Raw genomic sequence first — 23,232 nt, 5'->3', positions numbered from 1 at the left:
AGTGACAGACAACAAATGAAGGGTCTTCTATTAGATGGCAGGAAGTACATAAGGTAATTAATGTATCCACTTTTTGTGACATTTTTGTTTGTTGGTGTGCCGTGAGATTTTCAATTGTAAAATATGTTCCTTGGCTCCATAAAGGTTAGAAATCACTGCTCTAGTCAGATGGTGTATTCTAATCAGTCAGATCAAGTACATGAACATACCTCAAGCAAGCCTTAAATGAACGTTCTCTCCTCTCCTGAGCACTGGTGACCATCAACACACGTTTTTCCCCATTTTGTCCTTATAATACAGTCGGCGCGATCCACTCTTGTTGTCGTCCCCACGGTAACGAGTGTATCCGGTCGCATTTGAGTTGACAAGATATAGCCCAATGATCGTAAAAATGTGGTGGTATCGGAATAGATTTTAGATTTTATTGCAGTAGTCTTGACATATTGCAATCCTGAAAGAGCAAATTTGTCTTGTAGTGTTGTCTGTCCCACACCGCCGTCATGTTTTTTTTTTTTTTTTTTTTAATACAAAATTTACTATTTGTACAAATATGATTCCCCATGACTAAAATCTTTTGTAAGGATGCCAGGTGCGCAGTGTGTGACACAAAAAAAAATAAGAAAACAAACACACAGAGCACGACTGCAGGTAGAAGTCGACAACATTGCACAACATGCAGACAAGTGCAACAAAAAGACGACACATGCAAAAGCAATGGTGGAGCTGAGTGATTAGCCATTGTGCCACATACTTGTTTGGGACCTTCAGAAGCGGTGCTGTGAGCGTCAGTACCTCTGTGGAGTCCATTAAAATCAAACCCAACTGTGGGTGAGAAGGAGGGTGAGGGTGGGGGAGGAGGAGGAGGAGGAAGGGGAAGGGGGGGCATCTGGTTAAAAGCTCTATCAAGACCCACACAAGCATTTGGTTTTCTCCTCGTGCCACCAGCCGCACAATGAAGTGCGGCATTTGCCACCAGTGCTCATGCTAATGGAGGGGAGCTAGCGGTAATGGTGATGGCGGTGGTGAAGGTGATGATGATGGCGATGGAACTCAGTGGAGCCAAGTCAGTGATTTAATATGACGCATCTTAATAGAGGCCTCGGGGTGGCTGGCCTTTTCTATGCGCGTATGTCTATGCTGAGGACAATCGTCGGTGACAACATTAATTACAGTCTTGGCTAGTGTTTACAGAGCCCGTGTATGGATAGGCGTGAGTGTGTTAATGTTTTGTGTGTGTGCATGTGTGTGTTTGAGTGTTTACAATAGGGCTTAAGGGAAGCTGAATTTTGCATCACTTACCATTTGGCCTCTGTCACTTAGAATCACTGGCGATGCCACATATCATTCACACTCTCCATAAAGAAGCTACTTATCTCACTGTCTGCCGTGATCACTGCATGCTACCATGATGGACGTGACAGGACAGGGGAGGGAATAGTGGAGCCAGAGACAAGTGAGGTAGGAGGCAGAGGAAAGAACGCAAGTGTAGGAATCCAGAGGGAGTGGAGTAAAATATAGAAGTTGTCAAAAGGGAGAGGAATTTTAGAGATACACGGGACAGCGAGAATGAAATTGAGAGTCAAGCAAAAGGATGAGAAGGGGAGGAGGTCAGTGGGATGAAAGAGAAATGGAAAGGAAATGAAGGGAAACAAATGGTATGGTATAGAAAATCGGGAAAATATAAAGTAATATCCACACAAACGTGTACAAACAAGTGAAAAGAAAAGAAAGTAACTCCATATACAGAAACTTCAAATATTATGGCAATAAATTCATAACATCACAAGAACATTTTTGTAATTTTACGATAATAAAGTGGTAATATTCCTAACAAATGTAGCTTTGAGGACTGTTGATGATCTTGTTGAGTTATTTTCACTACCAATGAAATAAATGCCTTTTTTTCGACACATCAACACATTCATCAGTTTAATGTGATGGTTTAAGAAGCAGAAATCTCCTCTTTTGTGAGGTTTGTTTAACCATCTAACACACAGCACAGCTGAGTTTAGGCGAGAGGCAGCGTACGCCCTGGAGTGAGCACAACTCCACCAATAAATGCTTGATTCCGAATTTTTTTTCAGGCTACTTGATTGCTTAAAAAAAAAAAGAATTAAAAAAAAAAAAAATATTTTTTTTTAAAAAAAAGCCTTCCAGTTAGGAGTTATGGTGCCACCTGTTGCTTTGGCACAAGCTTCACAGCCTGCAAATCTGGCAAAGGTTTCTCGTGAGATTTTGATTTTGTTTTTTGTCTTTTTTTTTAAACACCAGTGAAGTGGACAGAGATTTTTTTTTAATTCCAGAGTAAGGAATCATAACATTAAAAAAAATAAATAAATAAACATACGTGCATATAGCTTTAGTGAAGTTGTCTAATAAATGGCACTGGAAGACATGCAAATGGCCTCATGACACTGGTGTGAATAAATGATGGTGTGCTTCATTGGAATGCACAATTGCATCTCTCTAATTGACATGTGATTAATAATGTATACAATTTGTCACAGGTCAGTATCCAGAGAAAATATGTTTCAGTTTAAAAAATAGCGAAAGCTGCCCAGGGCAGGGAAGGACTCACAGACAGGCTGTCACACTCAACTGAACAAAGAGATCAGGTTTTATTTATTTGGGTACATGCAGGAATGTCCGACAATGAAATATTGTTGAGAGTGTGAATACTTCCATGCATATATTCTCCATAATTCATGTGAGTGTCTCTGTGTGGATAAATAGCTGAGAAAATGACGATGTGCGTGCACAAGTGTCATGTGAATGACTGCAAATGTGCTAGAAGATGAATAATTACAAGATGGGGGGTTATTTTACAAACTAAAGAAGGATATTGGCCGATTCTTACATGTTGACTTAACTTCCTTTACTCTTCCTCTTGCTTCATGTGTGATTTGCTTTTGTTTTACTACCAACCACAGACCACTGTATCAGCGTCAACTTGCGACTCTCATGTCAAATGATTCGCAGCTAATGCATACTACACTACAGTATATACAATGAAGATTTATGCTGAATCTACTAATATTTTGCCAGTCGTCTAACTAAATAAGGTAACCAAAATATAAGAAACAGCTTACATTATAATGAAGTGTAGTTAGACACAACTTCAAACTATTGTTTACCAAATCTTCTGTTAAGTACTCTATGTTTCCACAATCATGGAACTGCTGAGTTGTCTTTGTAAACGCGTATTTACTGTGGTATCTTATAGTGGATCCCATTAGATAATGCAGGTACACAAACCTTTGCCTGGAGAGTGTACATTATCAATATGCCGTGTAAGCACATTATAAGGAATAGGAATATTTGTATGCTAGGGAGTAGTGTAGAGGTATAAATGGCTATTTACCTGTATGGGACCTCATATGAGTGCGCAGGTGGCTGGGCTGACTGAAACTCTTCCCACATTCGTGGCAGAAATGCTGTCCCTGTCGCATGAGAGACCTCAGCATCCCTAAAGACAAACACATACACATTTGCAGGGCTGGCATGAATCAAGATGTTAAATACAGTATTAGTAGTTTATTTTACTTTCTCCAGAGATATGTAGATATTCCAGGATACCAAGATTTTTACGGTCATAGAGATATTAAATTAACCATTTTTATTGATCCATGGTAGCTCTACGACTGCACTGCATCATTCTGGGAGTTATTTGTGGCTTTAACTAGCTAAATGAGAATGGCATATATTATTGAACACAAATGGCAAGCATGTGCACACATAGACCCTTAGTGGTGCTTAAGCACCTGCTCTTTTGCCTTGGATGAACAAAAGTGCCCTTTTTACTGCAGCCCTTTTTTTCTTCATTCATCAATACTGTATTAAAAATACAATAATAATTACCCTCTCTGTCATCAATTCCACCCAAAGTGTTTTTATAAGCGGGGCATTTATTTAAGTCCTTGGGAGAACTGTACATACAGTATGCTCACACCTTTATTCATTTGGAGTTAATCAGAGGCAGTGTTAATGGTGGCAGGTGTGTGTTGACCTCTATTTAACATGAGTTTGAATATGACTGCTTAATTCTGAATATAGCCACATCCCCATTTATAAGAGGGTGTGTGCACTTGTGCAAATAACCTCAGTTGTTTATTTTTACTACCCCTTTTTAAATGTTTCCCCCCCCCCCCCAATTGCGTTGTACAGGTTATATGTTACAGCATATTTGTTAATAGTTGTACTATTGGTTGTGTTGATTGTGTTAACAGAAATAAATACATACGTTAAATATATAGTATTTTTTTTTTTTTAATTGTATGAATAATTTTGGCGATGGGTGTCTTTTTTTTGGCTTGAGCACCTGGCCCCAAAAATGTTTGTGCAAGTGCCTGACAAATGGGGTACAAAAAAGGAACTTGAAATAGCATAGGAACATTTTTAAAGTATACTTCACACATCTGGATAATAGTGCTGATTCTATGATGTTATTTACAAATTGGAGTGGAGAAAAACATGAGCATCATTGTAAGGTTCATTCCAAAACCTTGTTTGTTTTGTTTGAGGCCAAATCAAGTCGTAGAGGTCAGTAGTGTGCACACACTGAACACGTGCACATTCGCACAGAAGCATGGCTGCAGTGGTGCAGGTAGGCAGCATGAGTAGTGGACAAGTGCAGGCATCATTAGTATGTCTAATGTGTCATTATGAGCGGCTAGCTCTAGGGGCTGGACTGCTGCTGTCACACAGCATCATTTCACAGGCTGACAGCCAGACACACACACCGCATAAATTACAGGCAATTAAAACGCCCCGGCTGTGATGTGCCCGCTCCGCTACCCGTGTGTCACATGTCAGGTGTGCGTGCCTGCATGTGTATATGTTTAAAGAGTTGTATATACGCGGCTTTGGCCGGGGCACACGCTGACCACCTTTACACACACAGTTACACATAATGATGCACACATGCATAAAAATTGAAGTTGAAAAGTATCATTTGTTAAATATCAATTGCTTCCAAAGCCGTCAATTCAGTTATATGACAGGGCTTGATTATAGGTAAAGATATTTTTTTTCTTACATGACCTAACTTTTACTGACGCCACAACTATTCAAACTTCTTTTATAATCCCTCGCCTCTCGATAACTGGATGATGACCTATGTGCTGAATCAGAATTAGGGCCCGCCCAACATGGATTTTTGAAGGCTGATGCCAATTCTGATCTTTGGCTGAATAAAATTCCAATAACAATATTAATTAATCAGCTGATTAACTTTAAAAAAAATACATATAATAAATAAAACAACTTTTTGTGTGCATTAACACTTACAACAATATAGATATGAATTACAGGCAAAACATTTGATTGTTTTACAATACTTTGTCTTTTAGTATTTGTTTAACTTTACAACAACCTTTTCCCTATTTTTTTAATATCATTATCTTTTGTCTTATGTTATATGTTTAATGTGTAAAAAAAAAAAAAATCTGCAAAAAATGGAAAAATATGTAATTGTCAACACTGTATCTAAGACCCATAACTGGATCATGGCTATGTAACTCTAACTCTACTTTTGGGGAGCATGATGGTGACACTAAAGTCCACGCAAGAGACCTGCTGCAAACCTCTTCGGTGTCCTTGTGTCATGTGTATTTGCATATGTTTACATGTGGAAAGCAGGTGGAAGCAGGACAAGGAAGATCAGGGAGTGGGAGAGAGGTGACAGAGAGCGTCTCTGGCACCCCGACTGCCGACTAGCCTCTGGTTACTTCACTTCTACTCTGAGCTGCCAGCCCTTCTCAATGATGCACTAATGAAAGACAAGACAGAGCTGGATGGAAAACACAAGCACACGTACACACACACACACACAGATTGCAGAGGAAAAGGGAGAAAGACTTAGCTGCTCAAAAAAGGTCACTTTATAGCATGTGACTCAAAGGGCTAAGGCGGATGGTGACGATATGCGCCTGGACGGGTGACAGTGATGTCATGCGTCTGCTCTGGGGCTGTTGTCTTTGACCCCTAGCTCCACACAGCCCCACTTGACCTTAGAGACACAACTGAAAATGGGAAAATAATGTTGATGTTCGGTAATGACCATTTCCAAAGCAGCTGGTGGGGTAATTATTCTGTCTCATCTCGCTCTCTCGCTCTTTGCCTCTTATGTTTCCTCTCGCCCATTTCTTTTTAATTATTTTTTTTTGCCTCCCCCGTTCGCATCTGTGCGAGTCTCTCATCAGGCAGAGCCGTGACCTAAACAGTTTGTGACAGCTTTCTGGGAGAGTGGAGCTGGACACGAGGCATGCCTCACAGACCTGAGCGCACCAAAGGTTCTCTCACGTCTTTCACAGACAAATATAAAAATATTCCACAATGAATATACAGATACACACACATATTTTAGACTGAAAAACACACATGGCATACTTGCTGCCCCAGATCCATCCGTTTATCATACCTCACAAACATGCACACAACTAAATGTAGTCATTTTAAGACCTCATTTTGCAGAACTTTGTCAAAAAAATGTGTTGAGTTAATGTGCTGTGTGGTGTTGACACTTTTATTTTTGGTTACTGTTCAGATCCTTGTCGCTAAATATGAATATTTACCCCTTAGTATGATGCAGTACAGTGCCATTACAACAATACTAATCATTCATTTAAATCAAAACTGCATTATTATATGATAAATTATTGATGGAATAATTTTAGAAACAGCTCTCTGTTGGCTCTCATTAGTGCAATGTAACTAATTGTGTGGCTGGTCAGTGTACATTTAGATATAGTGATATCTACACGCACGCAATACAATCACTGTCGAGTCTAAATCCAATTCAAACTTATGACTAGTCATAGAAAATGATTATTTTATGGTGCTCAGATTTGTTGTACATGTATAAAATGTGTATGATGTGTCTTCTTCACCTCATTGCTTTGTGAGCGATATTGATCAAAAGAAAAAAAGAAAACAAAAATACTTCCTTACCATTAGGATCCAAAAGTGAGTTAGTAGCACCCCAGTGGTGGTACAGCGCAGACAGTTCATGGGGGCTGTAGTTTTTGAGGAAGCTGAGGATGTTGTTTGGCATTTCTAGGATTTCTGCTGTTTGCTCCTGCTTCACATTCCCAAGAGCCTCTGAGGTTAGGGATGACGATGAAGAAGTCTGCAGAATGCCACCACATGCTTGCATCGCTCCGTAGTGCCCCGCTGTGGAGCTGTGGATGACGCTATTAGGCCTCGTAGCATTAGTCTGTAGCTGGCCATGGGAGTTGGTGAGTGGTTGATGAGAGGAGCCTCTAGCGCGGTTGTACTCTGCTTGGGTACTGTACTTGCTAGAAAGCATGAAGCCAAGTCCCTCCCGAGGCATCATGTAACATTCTGCCCTTTTGGAAGCTGTAGCAGAGTTGAGGCTTTGTGCTGGGGAACGGGAGAGGGTGCTGGTACTCTTCTCCTTAGAGGTGGAGGATGACAGCGAGCTCCTCCAGGAAATATCAACTTTGGGTCTGGAGCGGGGGGGCTGATTCTGAGAGACTCTCGCAGCATGAGATCCTGAGGTGGAAGTGGAGGGTCTCGACAATAAAGATGAAGAGTGAGAGGACGATGATGAGGTTGTACCTGCACGACAGCCTGTTTTGTTCTTCTTTAGTACTTCGTTGGACTGGGTTGGGGGCCGTGTGCGTTGGGCACGTGCAAGTTTTGGCAGCGGAGGACAGTCCTTACCCTCCAAGACTGGTGGGGGGCCAGTACGTCTCCTGGAGGCCAAGTCTCTCGGCCCCTTGGTGTTTTTTTTCAGAGCCCATTTAGGCACCAGATTGGAGCTGCTACTTGTCATGCGGTGAGCCACAGTCTGGTGCATCCACAGAACCTCAGGATAGAGGGTACAATGGGAGCAGAAGGAACATTTGTGGTTTGGGAGGATTTTCCTGTCTAGGGTGATGGGGGCTTGGCCCCTGTGACCCTCAACCCTCACACATAAGTCCACAGGGGTCAAAACAGGCTCAAGGGGAGAAGAGCAACTTGAAGGATGAGAAGGAGGGGATGGAATATTTTCTTTCTTCAACTTGGGGTATCCATTGGGTGTGACTCTAAGAATGGGACTGGTTCTGTCTTCGGAGGCAGCCGGATGCTGGACACGGACATGAGCCAGGTAGGTATGTGACTCAGTGGCAACAAAGTCACACAGGCTGCAGATATAAGGCTTCTCATCTGTAAACGAGCAATGTAAAACACAAAAGGTCAAATATTGAACAAATTACTCATCACCACAATAACTGAAAAAAATTATGCTCATGAAACACATTTTGATTCTATAACTATGAATCGAAATATTGTTTTGAAACTACTACTGTATTAAATTTAAAAGATTCAGGTGTTCTACACTGAGCAAATAAGACTACTGTACAGGAATATAGTTTTGTGTGCAGTTTTAAGATTTCTCCACTTGAGGGCGGTGACGCCCCACCTTTGAGAGAAAAAAACGCCATCGTCATTGAAATTAACACTCAGTACAGAAGTTTTATCTAGCGTGTTACAATAAAAAAAATAACAATAACAATAAAAACAAAACAAAAAAAACAGAAAAAAAGTCTGATGAAATGCATTAATTTATCTCTCAGCTACAGACACACACAGGGTCACATTACAGATCCTCTCTGTACCATTTTCTTCTACCTTTTTTTTGTACACTAGTAACTTGTCATCTGTTTTTCGTTTGACTTCTTGTTGGCAACAATGACCAACATACACAGCTCACACGCTGCCATGATAAAACAGCTGAATAGGAAGCTTAGCAGTCTACTGATAACATGGATATGAATGGTTTTTCAGGCCACTGTTGTTTTTTTGTTTGTTTGTTTTTTTCCATACAATTTTAAATCTCTTAAGTCTTGAAAATCTAATTACAAGCACATGTGAATAGGCCGTACAGTATGTACAACATATCAATAATGTAACATATACAGAACACACTATAAACTCACTAGGAATAACCATGCAATGACAACAAAACATTCTATATTGACTTGATTTGCCATTACTGTCAGTGATAGTAAACAACACCCTGAATAGAGGGGTGTTTTCTTTTTCAACCCCCCTTATAGCTAAATAAGGTTACTAAATGATTTGTCCATCTCTCATGCTGTAATGTATTTCTACACCATCGCACACTACATTTGTATGTTACATACAAATTGTGTTGTTGGTTTTTTTTTTTTTTTTTTTTTTTTATCTTGGGTCCACATTTGATGATTGCAAAACACACTTTCCACATTCTTTACACATTGTTGATTTTGCACACAAGAATACAATTTCAATCTTCATCTTCTCAGAGTGAATACTCTGAAGTATACATACACCAAAACCACTGCTAGGGTTGTTAAAGTAACACATGATGTTAACTGGGTGTTGCAAAAGTAATAAAATTAGAGGTCATGATAGTAAAACAATGCATAAAGATAGGTAACGAGATAAACACCAACCCAATAAAAAATCTACTCACACACAGGGGGATGAGGGGGGGGTTTCCTGAGACAGGAAGACCTGAAATAGCTCACAGCTCAATCATGCCTGAAGAAATGTTTCTGCTATTTTTGATCACTACTGTGAGCAGGGAAAACTAGGAACAACTACTGCTAATGCTCTCTTTACAGTTTTGAGCATTTACAGCAAATGCATCTAGCCATTAACACTGACGTTTTGAAAAGCTGAGTAAGACAGCCCACTCATTTGCTGCATACACAGAAAGCTTTACTTTGCCAAATTTCATCCACATAATTACGATGGTCTGCCCTTGCAAGGACAGATTAACCTTTTTGTTTAGCTTTACAGTATTGTTTATACACTTTATTGGTTACTGATGTGACAAAAATGTCCTTTCCCTAACTGCCATGCCAATAAAAGGCAGTGAGATTTAATAAAGGTGTTGTATTTCATTGATATGTGCACTGTGAAACTGTAAAGATAATTTCTAGGAACAGTGATTTTTACAGTGCAGTATGTAACAAAAACACATGCAACACAAGTACTTTTAAGTTTTGATATTCAGCCACATGGTGGCATCTGTTACCACTCCACAAACACTGAAGAGCTGAGGAGAAAACTACCCTAAATCCTATTTCATGACCAGATATTTACTACCCGTTGGTGGAGTCATGAGACTATAGTGGGTGGTTTGAAATGAGCAATGAATGAAACTTCAGTTTATTACATGCTTATGATGCTATGCCAGCAAATTAAGTCAGCACATCAAAAAGAGAAGAGTGGTTGTTACCACTGTCATACACACAGGCACCATAATCCTATGTGGACAAAAGTATTATGCTTGAGCACACAAAGCCATTTTAGATAATCACATGCTTCCAATTTTGCAGCACGGTTGACGACAGGTTAGCACATCTGCCTCACAGTTCTGAGGACTCGGGTTCAAATACGGCCTCGCCTGTGTGGAGTTTGCATGTTCTCCCTGTGCCTTGCGTGGGTTACTCCGGTTTCCTCCCACATCCCAAAAACATGCATGGTAGGTTAACTTAAAACTCTAAATTGCCCGTAGGTGTGACTGTGACTGTGAATGGTTGCCTATCTATATGTGCCCTGCGATTGGCTGGTGACCAGTTTAGGGTGTGCCCTGCCTCTCGCCCAGAGTCAACTGGGATAGGCTCGAGCACGCCCGGGATTCTAGTGAGGATAAAGGGTATGGAAAATGGATGGATTGATATGTTTCCAATTTAATGCGGATAGTTTGGGAAAAGCCCTTTTCTGTTTTGAATTTGGTGTAGAACAACGCACCGGTGTGAAGCCTTGGCTATGAAGTAAAAGAGAGACTGAGGTCCAGGCGCACTTGTCAATCTTCACTGACCTCTGACTTCACAAATGTTATTCTGGATGAATGGACAACAATTCCCCCAGTAGCTGGTATCTTCCATTAGATTTCCTGTAAGTGTATCACTTCTTGTGCCCATATAGTGTATTTATTAGTGAACAAACGTCATTACACCGTCAGAAAAATGAAACACATTGGTAGATTTATGGTTGTCGTCCCCCCTAAAGATACCAACCTACACTAACTAATCCAACCATCCATTGATCAAGGCACATTATTGGACTCCAAGATAACATTACCATTTGCAGAGACAAAAAGACATGCCCCACACCGTGAAAGTGTCAAGCATTTTTCTTTGGTGAGTAGTGACTAACCTGGAAACTCTCCTGAGTTAGCAGTGCCCATCTCAGATGCCTGGTCTCTGAAAGTGGAGGCTGGCGGAGAATCTCCATACCCCGGGGTAAAAGGTCGGTTTGGGGAGCCTGATTCTGGGTCACTGGTGGAGCTCCACTGGTCTTTACTTCTGCTTTTTTCCTTGTCGCCCACTGATGTCCTGCCCCCATCCTTTCTATGCACTCGCTGGTGGACAATCATCTGGTGACGACTGCGGAACACCTTGCCACATTCAAAGCACTCAATGAATTTAGAGGGACCTTGCGACTGGGATGGTCGTCTCCGTTCCTGGCGAGATGACGGTCGGTACTCTGAATCGCTGAGGCTTTCCGGTGTCTGGTCTCCAGATGAGGCTTGGTTTCCCAAACCAGAGCTGTTGCGGCGACCTGTGCTGCGTTTTTCTTGAGATTGAAGGGCAAAACTGCTATTCTCTTTCTCATAAACTACAGCGGCTGTAGCACCTTCTTCCTCTCCAATACTTCCTGCATCACTGGAAGGCTTGTTGTTCTCTACTGGTTCTACAACTTTTCCTTTTGTAGCTAAATGCCATGCTTGGTAGCTGCAAACTGGATCAAGCTCTGTGATTCTTTGACCCTGTATCTTATCACTTTCATTCTCCTTGACTTTTGTTCCAACAGGCTGAAGGCCTAAATAGTCAAGCAAACGTTTCTTTGTGGCTGGTGAGTCCTCATCATCACTGAGTTGTGATTGGTTCTGAGACTTCTTTCCATAACTAAGACTGTGGACTTTATCATGAGCTCTCAGGCTCTCTTTGCAATGAAACAGGTTCCCACATTTCGAGCACATTTGGTAGACAGACGCAAAATAGCCAACAATTTCAGGATCCTGTGCTACATCATTGATAGTGGCAGGATGCTCAGTAGAATCAGATTTTGCACGAGAGCGTGATCTGGTGTTGTGTGTTTTCATGTGGGATTTAAGGAACCAAGCTTCACGGAAGCGTCTTCCACATATGCGACAGCAATGGTCCAGGATTCCTGCATGTTTCTTCATGTGTGACTTTAGGAACCAGGCTTGTGTGAACACCTGGCCACAGGTTTCACAGGGAAAGGTCCCATCACACTGGGATTCAACTGGTTCAGCCACGACTTCTTCCTTAACACATGTCTGCTCGCCTGTGTCCACAGTGATGTGGACCTTCTCAATGTGGCTCAGGAGCTGGTCTTCCCTCTGGGCCTCATAGCCACAAAGACGGCAGCAGTAAGGCTGCTGGTCACTTATAGGTTTCTCTCTTTTCAAGCTCCTTACAGGCACTTTCCTGCGACTATTGTCTGCATTATCGCCACTGATCATGCGATTACAAGCTGAGCTGCTCTTGGTTGGACTTGTGCCTCCATCAAGACCCTCTGAAACACTCATCTCTTCTTCCTCTGCGCCCCCTTCTTCGTCCTCATTGGAGTGGTGGCTAGAGAGCGTGCCCAGTTTGTGGCTGCGTATGTGAACTTTGAGGTTGCCCTTCTGAGAGGCCCTGTGGTCACAGTAGGGGCATTTATAAGGGCGTGCACCAGTATGGCGTCTCATATGCTGTGACAAAGAGCTCAGGAAAGGGAAGCTGCGGCCGCAAACATTGCAGTCGTAAGACCCTGATATTTTGTCATCCTCACCCTCAATATCATGTTTAGAATTGGCCTTGATGGGAGTCAACCTTTCCCTCTGATTTCTCACCTGGGTATCCATCACCCCCACACTAGGATTCGTCATGGGATTTGATCTACCCTGTTTACCTGGCCTCTTTCAGGCAAAAAAGCTCAATCTACTGCTATCTGTCGTTGCACATCTAGAGATGTCAAGTTGGCCTTTGTTAGTTAATTAAAATGCTATCTGCCTGCAGTCATTCAGAGATGAAGCTGCTGTCACAGCAACTCATTTAACACTGTCTGGTTACAGGAAACAATGCCATCTAGCCATCTTCATCTATCACTCTCAGTAATTTTGGTCAATATGAATTATTCTGTTCTACCAGTACCCTAACATAAAGAAAACAGTGTATGCCTTACAGTGTAAACATTATGAGATAGAGATCTAAAAAAGTTGTATCTGATGTTTAATTATCTCTGAATAAAGAGGGACTTTAATTCTTCATCTCTTGAGGTATCATTTCAAAAAGTCTCGATATCATGATTATTAAACCACACTTCCTTTCTTCATTCATTTCACTGGCATCTGTCCTCCATCTTCATATTTTACACATATCAGCAGTCATCTACAAAATCCACCTAAGAATGAAGACAAAGAAAGTGGAATATTGAGGTAGATAGAAAGTGGTGCATGGGGAGGAGATGGGAAAGAGACAAAAAGAAAATGTTAGCAAAATTGTTTGCACTGACATATTCACTATTAGTGTACATTTGATCATTCATTTTCTATTACACTTCTTATTCTAGCTGACTTTGGGTGAGAGGTGGGGTACACCCTGGACCGGTTATTTGTGAGTGAGTCAATTGCATATTTTTTGTATCCGGGCGGAACCCAGAGTACCCAGAGAAAACATTTGTGTACACAGCTCAACAAAAACTAGATAAGAGGCTATGACTGCAACAGTAACACTTAATATAAAACTGGAACAGGTAATATGAGAATGTTCTAAGATTATTTCTAATGAGTGAATTAGTCCTTTCAGTAAGATAGACATTAAAAATGAGGAAGATTGGTCACGCTATCCTAAAACGGAAAAAAAAAATGTAGACTCATCGAACACTTCATTAGGTACACTTACACATCATGAGCTAAAAACTGAGCTGATTATTCATTCACTCATTTCCTACTGCGTATCCCTTTCAGCCTAAGCAAGCTGACTTTAGGCAAGAGGCAGCGTACACACTGGACTGGTTGCCAGTCAATTACAGAAAAACAACCATTCATACCCATACAACTGTACGGTACCTCACCAACTATTAGAGGCTTCAATTAACCTATGTATGTACATGTATGTACCGAAAGAACAAGATCCCGGATACAAGCGGTTTACTCCGCAGGGTGTCCGGGGTCAAGATAGGGTGAGAAGCTCGGTCATCCGGGAGGGGCTCAGAGTAGAGGAGCCAGATGAGGTGGCTCGGGCATCTGATTCAGATGCCACCCGGACGCCTCCCTGGTGAGGTCCCACCGGGAGGAGACCCCGGGGACGACCGAGGACACGCTGGAGAGACTATGTCTCACGGCTGGCCTGGGAAAGCCTCGGGATCCCCTCGGAAGAGCTGGATGAAGTGGCTGGGGAGAGGGAAGTCTGGACTTCCCTGCTGAGGCTGATGCCCCCGCGACTCGACCTCGGATAAGCGGAGGAGAATGGATGGATGGAAGGATAAATGTATGTTTTTTGGAATGTGTGAGGAAGACGGATTTTCTGGAGAAAACCCATGTAGAAAATGGGAATGTGGAGATTGAAATCCAGAACAACTGTGAGGAAGACGTGCTGACCACATACACACATGGTTAATGCTCAAACTTTGATACAGGTCTTGTACCTGATCTCAGTAATTGTACATTTATACTATATGGCTACTGCTTGTAGATTAAGTGTGGCTGTGTCCATCGCCTTTAACTGTATTTATGCACAACATCCATCTGCATGATTGTGCAGTGATTTGTGCAGGGTTTGGGGGCTCTGAAGCCACACCAGCTGAGTTGACACTTTACACAATCGCGGTGGGGGAAGAGCGGGGAGGATGTTCCGTGTTCACATCAGCAAGATCAGCAGCGCTGCCATATTCCCTCCCCATAATGGCCTCACAAGCCCGCCTTCACTCACATGACAAGGTTCTTAAGTACACAAAAGGAAGTGGCTCTTCAGACAATTTACCTTCTTTTCTCACTGGAGCTGAATGCTGTCGCAGTCAGGGTCAAAATGAAAGGGAAGGAAAGAGGGATACTGTGATACTGTGGACAAATTTAATCTCACATACTGTTTATTTACTTTAGCCACAGGCAATGAGATTTATTTTCATTACTTGCTTAGTTATTGTTTAGAATATTTTGTTTTTTGAATAACAAGACTTCTGCTTTACCCTATAGGTTTACCATATTTACAACAAGATTAACCCCAAATTAGCTCAATAAACTCTCTTGCTATAGAACAAGATAGACTTTCACCAACTATATTATACCATCACTGTTAAAATTCTGAAACTTTTGAAAGATGAAAATTAAGAGAGGATTCTAGAAACTCAAATGGTGGACTATATGAAATTACACTGATGCTATTGTTAAAGATCATAGTGGAGCGATTGCCAGGCTCTAATTATAAAAGGATAATTAATCACCATTACAAGAGGACTTACGCACACGAACCATCATACGTCCTTTTATCTTGCACTGAAAATTAATACCCTGTACCAGAACCACTTATTTATGTAGGCTATTTATACAATTGAAATCAGTGAAGCTTTAATGAAGACAAAATCAGAAGTGGGTTAAAAACTTTAAAATACCTGTGTACTGTACTGTAGATAACACCAAAAACTGAGACTCCCACTCAGTGTTCACATAGCTTATTGCCATTTCAAATATTATATAAAAGCAGCAGTAACTACGTCATACTGCATTCCAGTTGTATAGATAGAGGGACTTTAAAAATTTTTATTTGTTTATTTTTACATCATTTGGGCTTCCAGCTCATAAAACCTATGAAATCAGGAATTCAAAAAATTAGAATACTGTGATGAACTCAGCCCAGGCCATAAATGTTTGAAACTGATCATCAACTAACACACTAATCATCAACTAAACTCAAAGCACCTGCACAGGTTTCCCCAGGTGTCATTAAATTGCTTCAGTTTGGTTAAAATGTCTGTTGGGTTCAATATGGGGAAGACTGCAGACTTGACAACTGGCCAGAAGACCGTCATTGATACCCTCCATAGGATGGGTAAGCCAAAGAAGTTCATAGCTAAGGAGGCTGGCTGTTCACAGAGTGTTGTGTCCAAGCATATCAATGGAAAGTCAAGTGGAAGGACAAAATGTGGCAGAGATGCACCAGCAAAAGGGATGACTGTGGGCTTCAGCAGATTATCAAACAGAGAAGATTCAAGAATCTAGCAGAGATCAAGAAAGAGTGGAATGAGGCGGGAGTCACAGCTTCAAAAACCACCACATTCAGATGCATCCGGGAGATAGGCTACAACTGTCGTGTTCCTCGGGTCAAGCCACTTCTGACCCTGAGCCAACGTAGGAAGCGTCTCAACTGGGCCAAAGAGGAGAAGGACGGGACCGTTGGCCAGTGGTCCAAGGTCCTCTTTTCCGATGAAAGTAAAGTGTGCCTTTCATTCGAGAATCAAGGTCCAAGGGTTTTGAGGAAGACGGGTGAAGAACAGAACCCAAGCTGCTTGAGCTCCAGTGTGAAATATCCATAATCAGTCATGATTTGGGGTGCAATGTCCAGTGCAGGTGTTGGTAAACTGCTTTCTTAAATCCAAGGTCACCGCAACAGTCTACCAGAATGTTTTAGAGGACTTCATGATTCCTTCTGCTGAGGATCTGTATGGAGATGCAGATTTCATCTTCCAACAGGACCTGGCCCCTGCCCATACCGCCAGAAGCACCAAAACCTGGTTTGATGCCCGTACCATCACAGTGCTTGACTGGATTCTAAACCCCATTGAGAATCGATGGGGTATTATCAAGAGGAAAATGCGGGGCACCAGACCCAAAAACAAAGAACTGACAGCAAACATCAATGAAATCTAGGCTTTCGTAACTGCCAGGCAATGCCACAGGCTGATTGTCTCAATGCCACGGCGCATCGAGGCAGTGATTAAAGCAAAGGGATTCCCAACCAAGTATTGAAGATTAACATACCGTTTTGAAAGTACCGTATTTTGATTGATTTAATCTAACCCTTATTTCTTTCTTCTTTTTTTTCTACAAGATTGAGAAAGAAGTGGATGGTGAGTTCCTCACAAATTAAAATTTTTGGAATTCCTGATTTCGTGGGTTTTATGAGCTGGAAGCCCAAATTATGTAAAAATAAACAAATAAATACTTGAAATTGTTTAAATTGTGGGCCCTGCATCTATAATCTATGAAAACTTAACATTTTGAATGGAATTATGGAAATAAATAAACTTCTCCATGATATTCTTATTTTTTGGAAAGGGTCTGTATATATATATATTTATATGCAATAAGTACTGGATATATATATGCAGATATGCAATATATACGAGTCAAAAATCTCGTAAGTTATTTCATTGTCTTCTTTCTTTAACGGATGGATACTAGCAATTTCGGCTGTGCTGTGTGTAATATAATCTATCAAAGTCATGAAAATATCATCATCAAGCCAACAGAGGATGTACTTCCTGCGGCTTCTGAGAAAGCATGGCCTGCCACCGGAGCTGCTGAGACAGTTCTACACAGCGGTCATCGAATCAGTCCTGTGTTCTTCCATCACAGTCTGGTTTGGTGCTGCTACAAAAAAGGACAAACTCCGACTGCAACGGACAATCAAAACTGCTGAAAGGATTGTCGGTACCCCCCTACCCACCCTTGAGGACTTGCACGCTGCCAGAAATAAGACAAGGGCGTGCAAAATCCTCTCGGACCCTCCCCACCCCGGTCACCAGCTCTTCAAGCTCCTTCCCTCAGGTAGGCGCTACCGATCAATGCAAACTAGAACTAGTAGACATTCCAACAGCTTCTTCCCTCTTGCAATCAACTTCTTAAACAGCTAACTTACAATTCCATTACAACAAGCTGGCAATTTTTTGACTTGAGTTCGTTGTCACATTTCTGTGGGGCCAATTATGTATTACTCGTGCACTCACTGTAGTTGTCTCGCCGTGCTGCACTATTTGCATATAGTGGCCACTCATGCCAGAGTAGCATCTGCTCCATTTGCACACTGATTGAGGAGTATCTGTAACATTTGCACAACCATTGTCCCAGATTATCGCACTACTCGTCACTTTAAACCGCATACACTCCTTGAAGTCTCAGTGCCCTTTGCACAATGGTCATTGCACCGGACTATTGCGATATTAGCCATTCGAACTGAGGACTCTGCATCTTTTTGCACAATTGTTGTTTGTTGTTGTTTTTTGTCAATGTCTTTATGTCTCCAAAGTGTTCTGTAAATTGACTGTCTGTTGTACTAGAGCGGCTCCAACTACCGGAGACAAATTCCTTGTGTGTTTTGGACATACTTGGCAAATAAAGATGATTCTGATTCTGATTCTGATTCTGACAAGAACCTTCAACATGGCCCCAAAGGTTTAAAGTTAATTTTATGCATTCACAATGCAACGCTTCCTTGACTGATGATTTGTGTTCTTCTCGTGAGGGACAGCCGTCATCTCTGATGCGCTGATGTTCCATACAAACCAAGAGACATCTAATTTAAAGTTGAGGACAAATACACACAGTGGAGAATCAATAGTGAACCTTCTGTCTGAATGCTGACAAACACACACCCGCACACAAGCAGTGCAAATGTGGAATTAAGGCGCAAAACAGAGGGGGCTTTTAAATTTGCCCACACATCTTTTGGAAGCCGATGTGCACACTGTGGGGTTTTAACTGTGTTCCATACAGGCAGCATTGAAAGTTTAACTGTTTGTACAGAGGGTTGCTCTCGCTCACACACACACACACACACACACACACACTGATTTGCAGTGGAGAACATACAGTGAATGCTTTGCAAAGAAAAAAAATCTTGTTAGCCTCTACACAATTGCTCATGAATTGGAGACACTAGCTGCTCAGAGTGGGACAAAGAAAGTGGTGCTCTCCCTAAAATGCAGTGACACACTAACACACATGCACAGTGTGTATTCTCAGACCAATCAATAATCCATTATGAACAAACTGCCGAAGCCCCCCCCCCCCCCCACCCCCGCTCCCTCGTTGCGCTAAACTACTAGACAAGGGGGTCTGCTGTAGCTCTGTAGTGAAGAGCGAGAGGGGTAAAGCTCAGCTGGATGTATACACGCACACACACACACACACACACATTCTCAAACAGACCTACAGTCCATCCAAAATGTACACAGAGAAAATGGACGGTTTCCAGGGCAGCTGTGGAATGAAAAAAAACAAGTTCGTAGAGAAAAAAAAATGTTGATTCAATTAGAGAACGGTTTTGAAAAGATGAAAAGTTCATGTCTGCAACTGAAAGTGAAATCTACAAATATTATACTGCAAATGTAATAATACATAGATGAAACAAATATTCTGTCTGTATTACATCACTTGTCTGGGTTGTCATAGGAAGTAATATTGCCTAAATTATGCACATTTGTCATTAGGTCAACATGGTATGGTGTTTTTCCACATTCTGTACAGACATAATGCAACATGTAATCAAATGTAATTAGCTATATTACTTTGAGAAAGTAATTGAAATAGTTACACTACAATTACATTTTCAACACGGTAACATGTATTCGTCACCAACTACATTTCAAAAGTAATCTTCCAAACATTTCATGTTATCCAGATTGTGGCTCTAACTCTAGATTACTTCTGATTTACCACAATTTAGTCAGTTTCTGTCACCGGACTGTCACAGCAGGTCATGCTCATAAGCAGTAAGAGCAGTGGGGGATTTTGTGGCATTGTTGGCCTCCCCTATTCCCATACTATCCTCGGTTCTATCAGTAACCCCCCCCACCCTCCAAGCATTAAACCAAACCAGGACAATGGGGGGGGCGCTCTGTTTGTCCCTTCTCAACGCCCACCCCACCCAATTTGCGTGAGAAGGGCCATTAGATAAAGAGTCCACTGGGTCTGTGTGTATGTTTGTGCAGGAAGTGGCAGGTGTTTAGGTCAATACTGTTATTTTATATTTTGGTGACCGCTCCATGCTAGTGGGATTACTTGACATACCACAAGGGAAAAGGATGGGTTCTCAGTCTCAGGTCATTTAGTTAATGATACAGATGTGATCCAACTTTCTATAGGCTAATTGTTCTTCGTGGTTAGTGATAATCACCTGCAGGTTACACACCAGTATCAAAATTAGAGAGCTAGATTGGGTAATCATTATCTATTCTTATACAATTTAATGTAATCTAGTGATCAAAATACAGTACAACTATGCTAAAGGCCATGTTTCGCTCTCAATAGCACTGCATACTGTGTTGTTGTTTGATAGGGTACATGTGCATATGCGTGTCTCTGTGTTGGGTGTGCATGCTCCCCCCCATCAAACTGTTTTTCTCACACTAGTCGTTAACCCCTGGGTGCTCCAGTCTGTAGACGCCCCCCCATGTCCCCCTGCAGCAGAGCAGCATTCTTTCTCTCTCTCTCTCTCTCTCTCTCTCTCTCTCTTTCATGCACACAGGCACGCAATGTGTACACTTTGCTTCCTCATTTCTAAAACTGGATCCATACTTGAGCATGTAAGAAAATAGCAGAAGTGCAATATAAGGGAATAGCTATACTATAGACTGTTATCTGATGAGCTTCTAACTGCTAAATATAAATTGACACCTGATTTAAACTCTTGTCTAAAACTGAACACAAATCACGCATCCATCCTTAATGCTGCATATGTCAAAACTAGGAAGTTACAAATGCAATTTACAAGTTCGGACATCAGGCAAACACAGTCAAACAGTAACAAAAAAACATGGCTGATGGCCACAATGAGCTAGTATTTGCTTTGTCTGAAAAAAATCGTATTTCACTGTTTTACAGTGATTGAGTCCAGTCCACCTCACTTTAATTTTGTGCCTGAAACACGACAAAACCAGAGGCGTCATGGTGTCTGTGCCATATTCAGGGACGATATACTCACCCACAAATTGTCTTTTTTTTTCATCCTTTGTGTATGTGTCATTCAAAATGGAGTTTAAACTATCCTCCACAGAAACAAACACAAATGGCAGAATTGTTTTATTGATGATTTTACTGAATTACTTGCAGTTCTTTGCAGTAATTTCGACTGTTTAGTCATTACAGGGGACTTGAATGTGCATGTGGGTGTACCCAATCATAGGCACACTGAAAGAGCTCACTTCTGGTCTTGAATTGTTGGGTCTAACTCAGCATGTGACTGGGCCCACCCACAGCAGAGGGCACACTGTAGATGCGCTCATTACTAAGAGTGTTAGTATTTCAGATGTGAATGTCAGTGATGTTGCTTTATCTGATCACGTTTGTGTTACTTTGACCTGTCTGTTACACCAAAACCAACAGTTGGGTCTGCAGTTGTTCAAGGATTACGAGACTTTGACAGACAAGGAAGTTTTTTTTGTGAAATCATCACAAACTGCAGTAACAACTCCCATGTCGTATTTCCCACAGTAAACACATTAACAAACCCTCCAGTTTTACTGCCCTTGGAATTAACCTCTGCATCTAAGTGCAATGACTTTTCAATATAACCCAATGACAAATTTCAAGGCATTAAAAATGCAAGTTTCCATTACACAAATAACTACTATGCAGCCAGGTAGACACCTAGAGCTGCCACATTTCCCACCTGTCACTGACAAAACAGTCCAAGAGATCATCTCCAGTCTGGGTCCATCGACGTACTGCGTTGATGAGTTACCAATACCCACTCGATATGAAAATTTTGTGCTAGCAGTTTGTTACCGCCACTGTTCCTCTGGTCACACTATGTCACTTCAGTCTGCTGTCATTAAGCCCCTTCTAAAGAAGAGCAGTCTTGATACCACAGTACTAAACAACTACTGGCCCATATGAAAACTGCCATTTTAACAGAAAGTCCTACAAAAAGTTGTATACCAACAACTTACTGACTTTCTCCTGTCTAATAATTCTTTTGATACTTTTCAGTCAGGATTTAATCACCACCACAGCACCGAAACAGATATGATCAAGATGAGAAATTATATCTGCCGGAACACAGATGCTGGCAAAGTCTCAGTTTTAATTCTGCTCGACCTGAGTGCTGCCTTTGACACAGTCGACCCAGGTGATGTTTTTACAGAGGTAAGAACACTGGGTGGGAATCTGTGGTACTGCTCTAAACTGGTACAATTCCTATCACGAGGACAGGATGTACGTTGTTGAAATTTGTAACTGTCTCAAACCAAATGGCTATCACCACTGTTGTTGTTGCCCAATCTTGGAATCCCTATTGTTCAATCTTTATGTTTCTATTTTGCCAGCTAATATGAAGCTATAAAGTGTCCTACCACAAGTACGCAGACTACAGTACAGTACATGTTATAGCCATATGACCCTTCTCAGTCTCAGAGAACCTCAGGGACTGGTCTCCTGACAGTGCCGAGTGTCAGGACTAAACATGGATAGGATGCAGTTCAGTTTTATGCTGCTAAAATCTGGAACAGTCTCCCATAAAATTTGAGACGAGCCTCAAATCTGACAATGTTTATTTAGATCCAGGCTGAAAACAGTTGTATTTAGCTGTGCATATAACAACTGAAAACATTTTATCTCCTCGCTTTCAATTTAATTCATTAATGATTATTTGTATGTTTTATGGAATTATTTTATTTGCTGTCATTTAAAGCACTTTGAATTGCCTTGTGTATGAATTGTGCTCTGCAGATAAACTTGCCTTGCCTAACCTTACAGTCTTGACATCAAACCTGATCTTTGCTGGCAGCCTTTAACTTTTTGTCCACATTTCATTGAAAACTTTATAGAGAGGATATATATGATATGCCAAATCAGTCCCTATGCAGAAGAAGTACATGGCTGTATCTAGTAGGGATTAAGGCAGACCTTCCCAAAGAGGGAGCAGGTGGGAGGGTGGGAGGGCACAGAGCTATTGCATAGGGGTGTGTGACAGGGCTGGAAAAATGACATGAATTAATCTTCAGTAATTGTGTCAACTTCCAAAGCAAAGGCAAAAATATACAATGTACTAGGAAGTTTCTAACAGAGCCTTTGCACGTGAACCAATTCAATTAGGGATGCACGATAACTATCGGACTGATAACTATTAGACTTTACACCGATTTTATCGGCCTGATCGGTATCAGCCGATAATTAGCATTTTATGCTGATCGGCTGATCGGCTTTAATGTCATAATTCGCCGATCCGATCAATGGCTCCGCAAAAGACATTTACTCCGCGTCGCCATCGTCCACAGTATATTTGAATC

At 41.5% G+C, this 23,232-nt stretch overlaps 1 protein-coding gene across 7 annotated transcripts in view; it reads right to left on the bottom strand.

The window, feature by feature from the left end:
* Positions 1 to 23,232, bottom strand: part of znf516 (zinc finger protein 516) — a 55,607-nt gene that overhangs the window by 5,930 nt on the left and 26,445 nt on the right. For 4 of the 7 annotated variants that reach the window (XM_061776262.1, XM_061776260.1, XM_061776261.1 and 1 more), the window contains 3 exons: positions 11,155 to 13,410; positions 6,949 to 8,169; positions 3,362 to 3,466 (listed from right to left, as the gene is read on the bottom strand). In XM_061776262.1, the coding sequence (XP_061632246.1) occupies positions 3,362 to 3,466; positions 6,949 to 8,169; positions 11,155 to 12,895 (3,067 nt within the window). In that variant the 5' untranslated portion in view covers positions 12,896 to 13,410. Of the gene's footprint in view, positions 1 to 751; positions 823 to 3,361; positions 3,467 to 5,624; positions 6,021 to 6,948; positions 8,170 to 11,154; positions 13,411 to 23,232 lie in introns of those variants that run through there. The other 3 variants (XR_009788929.1, XM_061776263.1, XR_009788930.1) reach the window with 2 other exon arrangements.

Source organism: Phyllopteryx taeniolatus, chromosome 6 (genome assembly GCF_024500385.1).
Source record: "Phyllopteryx taeniolatus isolate TA_2022b chromosome 6, UOR_Ptae_1.2, whole genome shotgun sequence".
Taxonomy (NCBI): Eukaryota; Metazoa; Chordata; class Actinopteri; order Syngnathiformes; family Syngnathidae; genus Phyllopteryx; species Phyllopteryx taeniolatus.
Note: the sequence above shows the minus strand (reverse complement) of the source record. Positions and strands in the feature narration are given on the sequence as shown.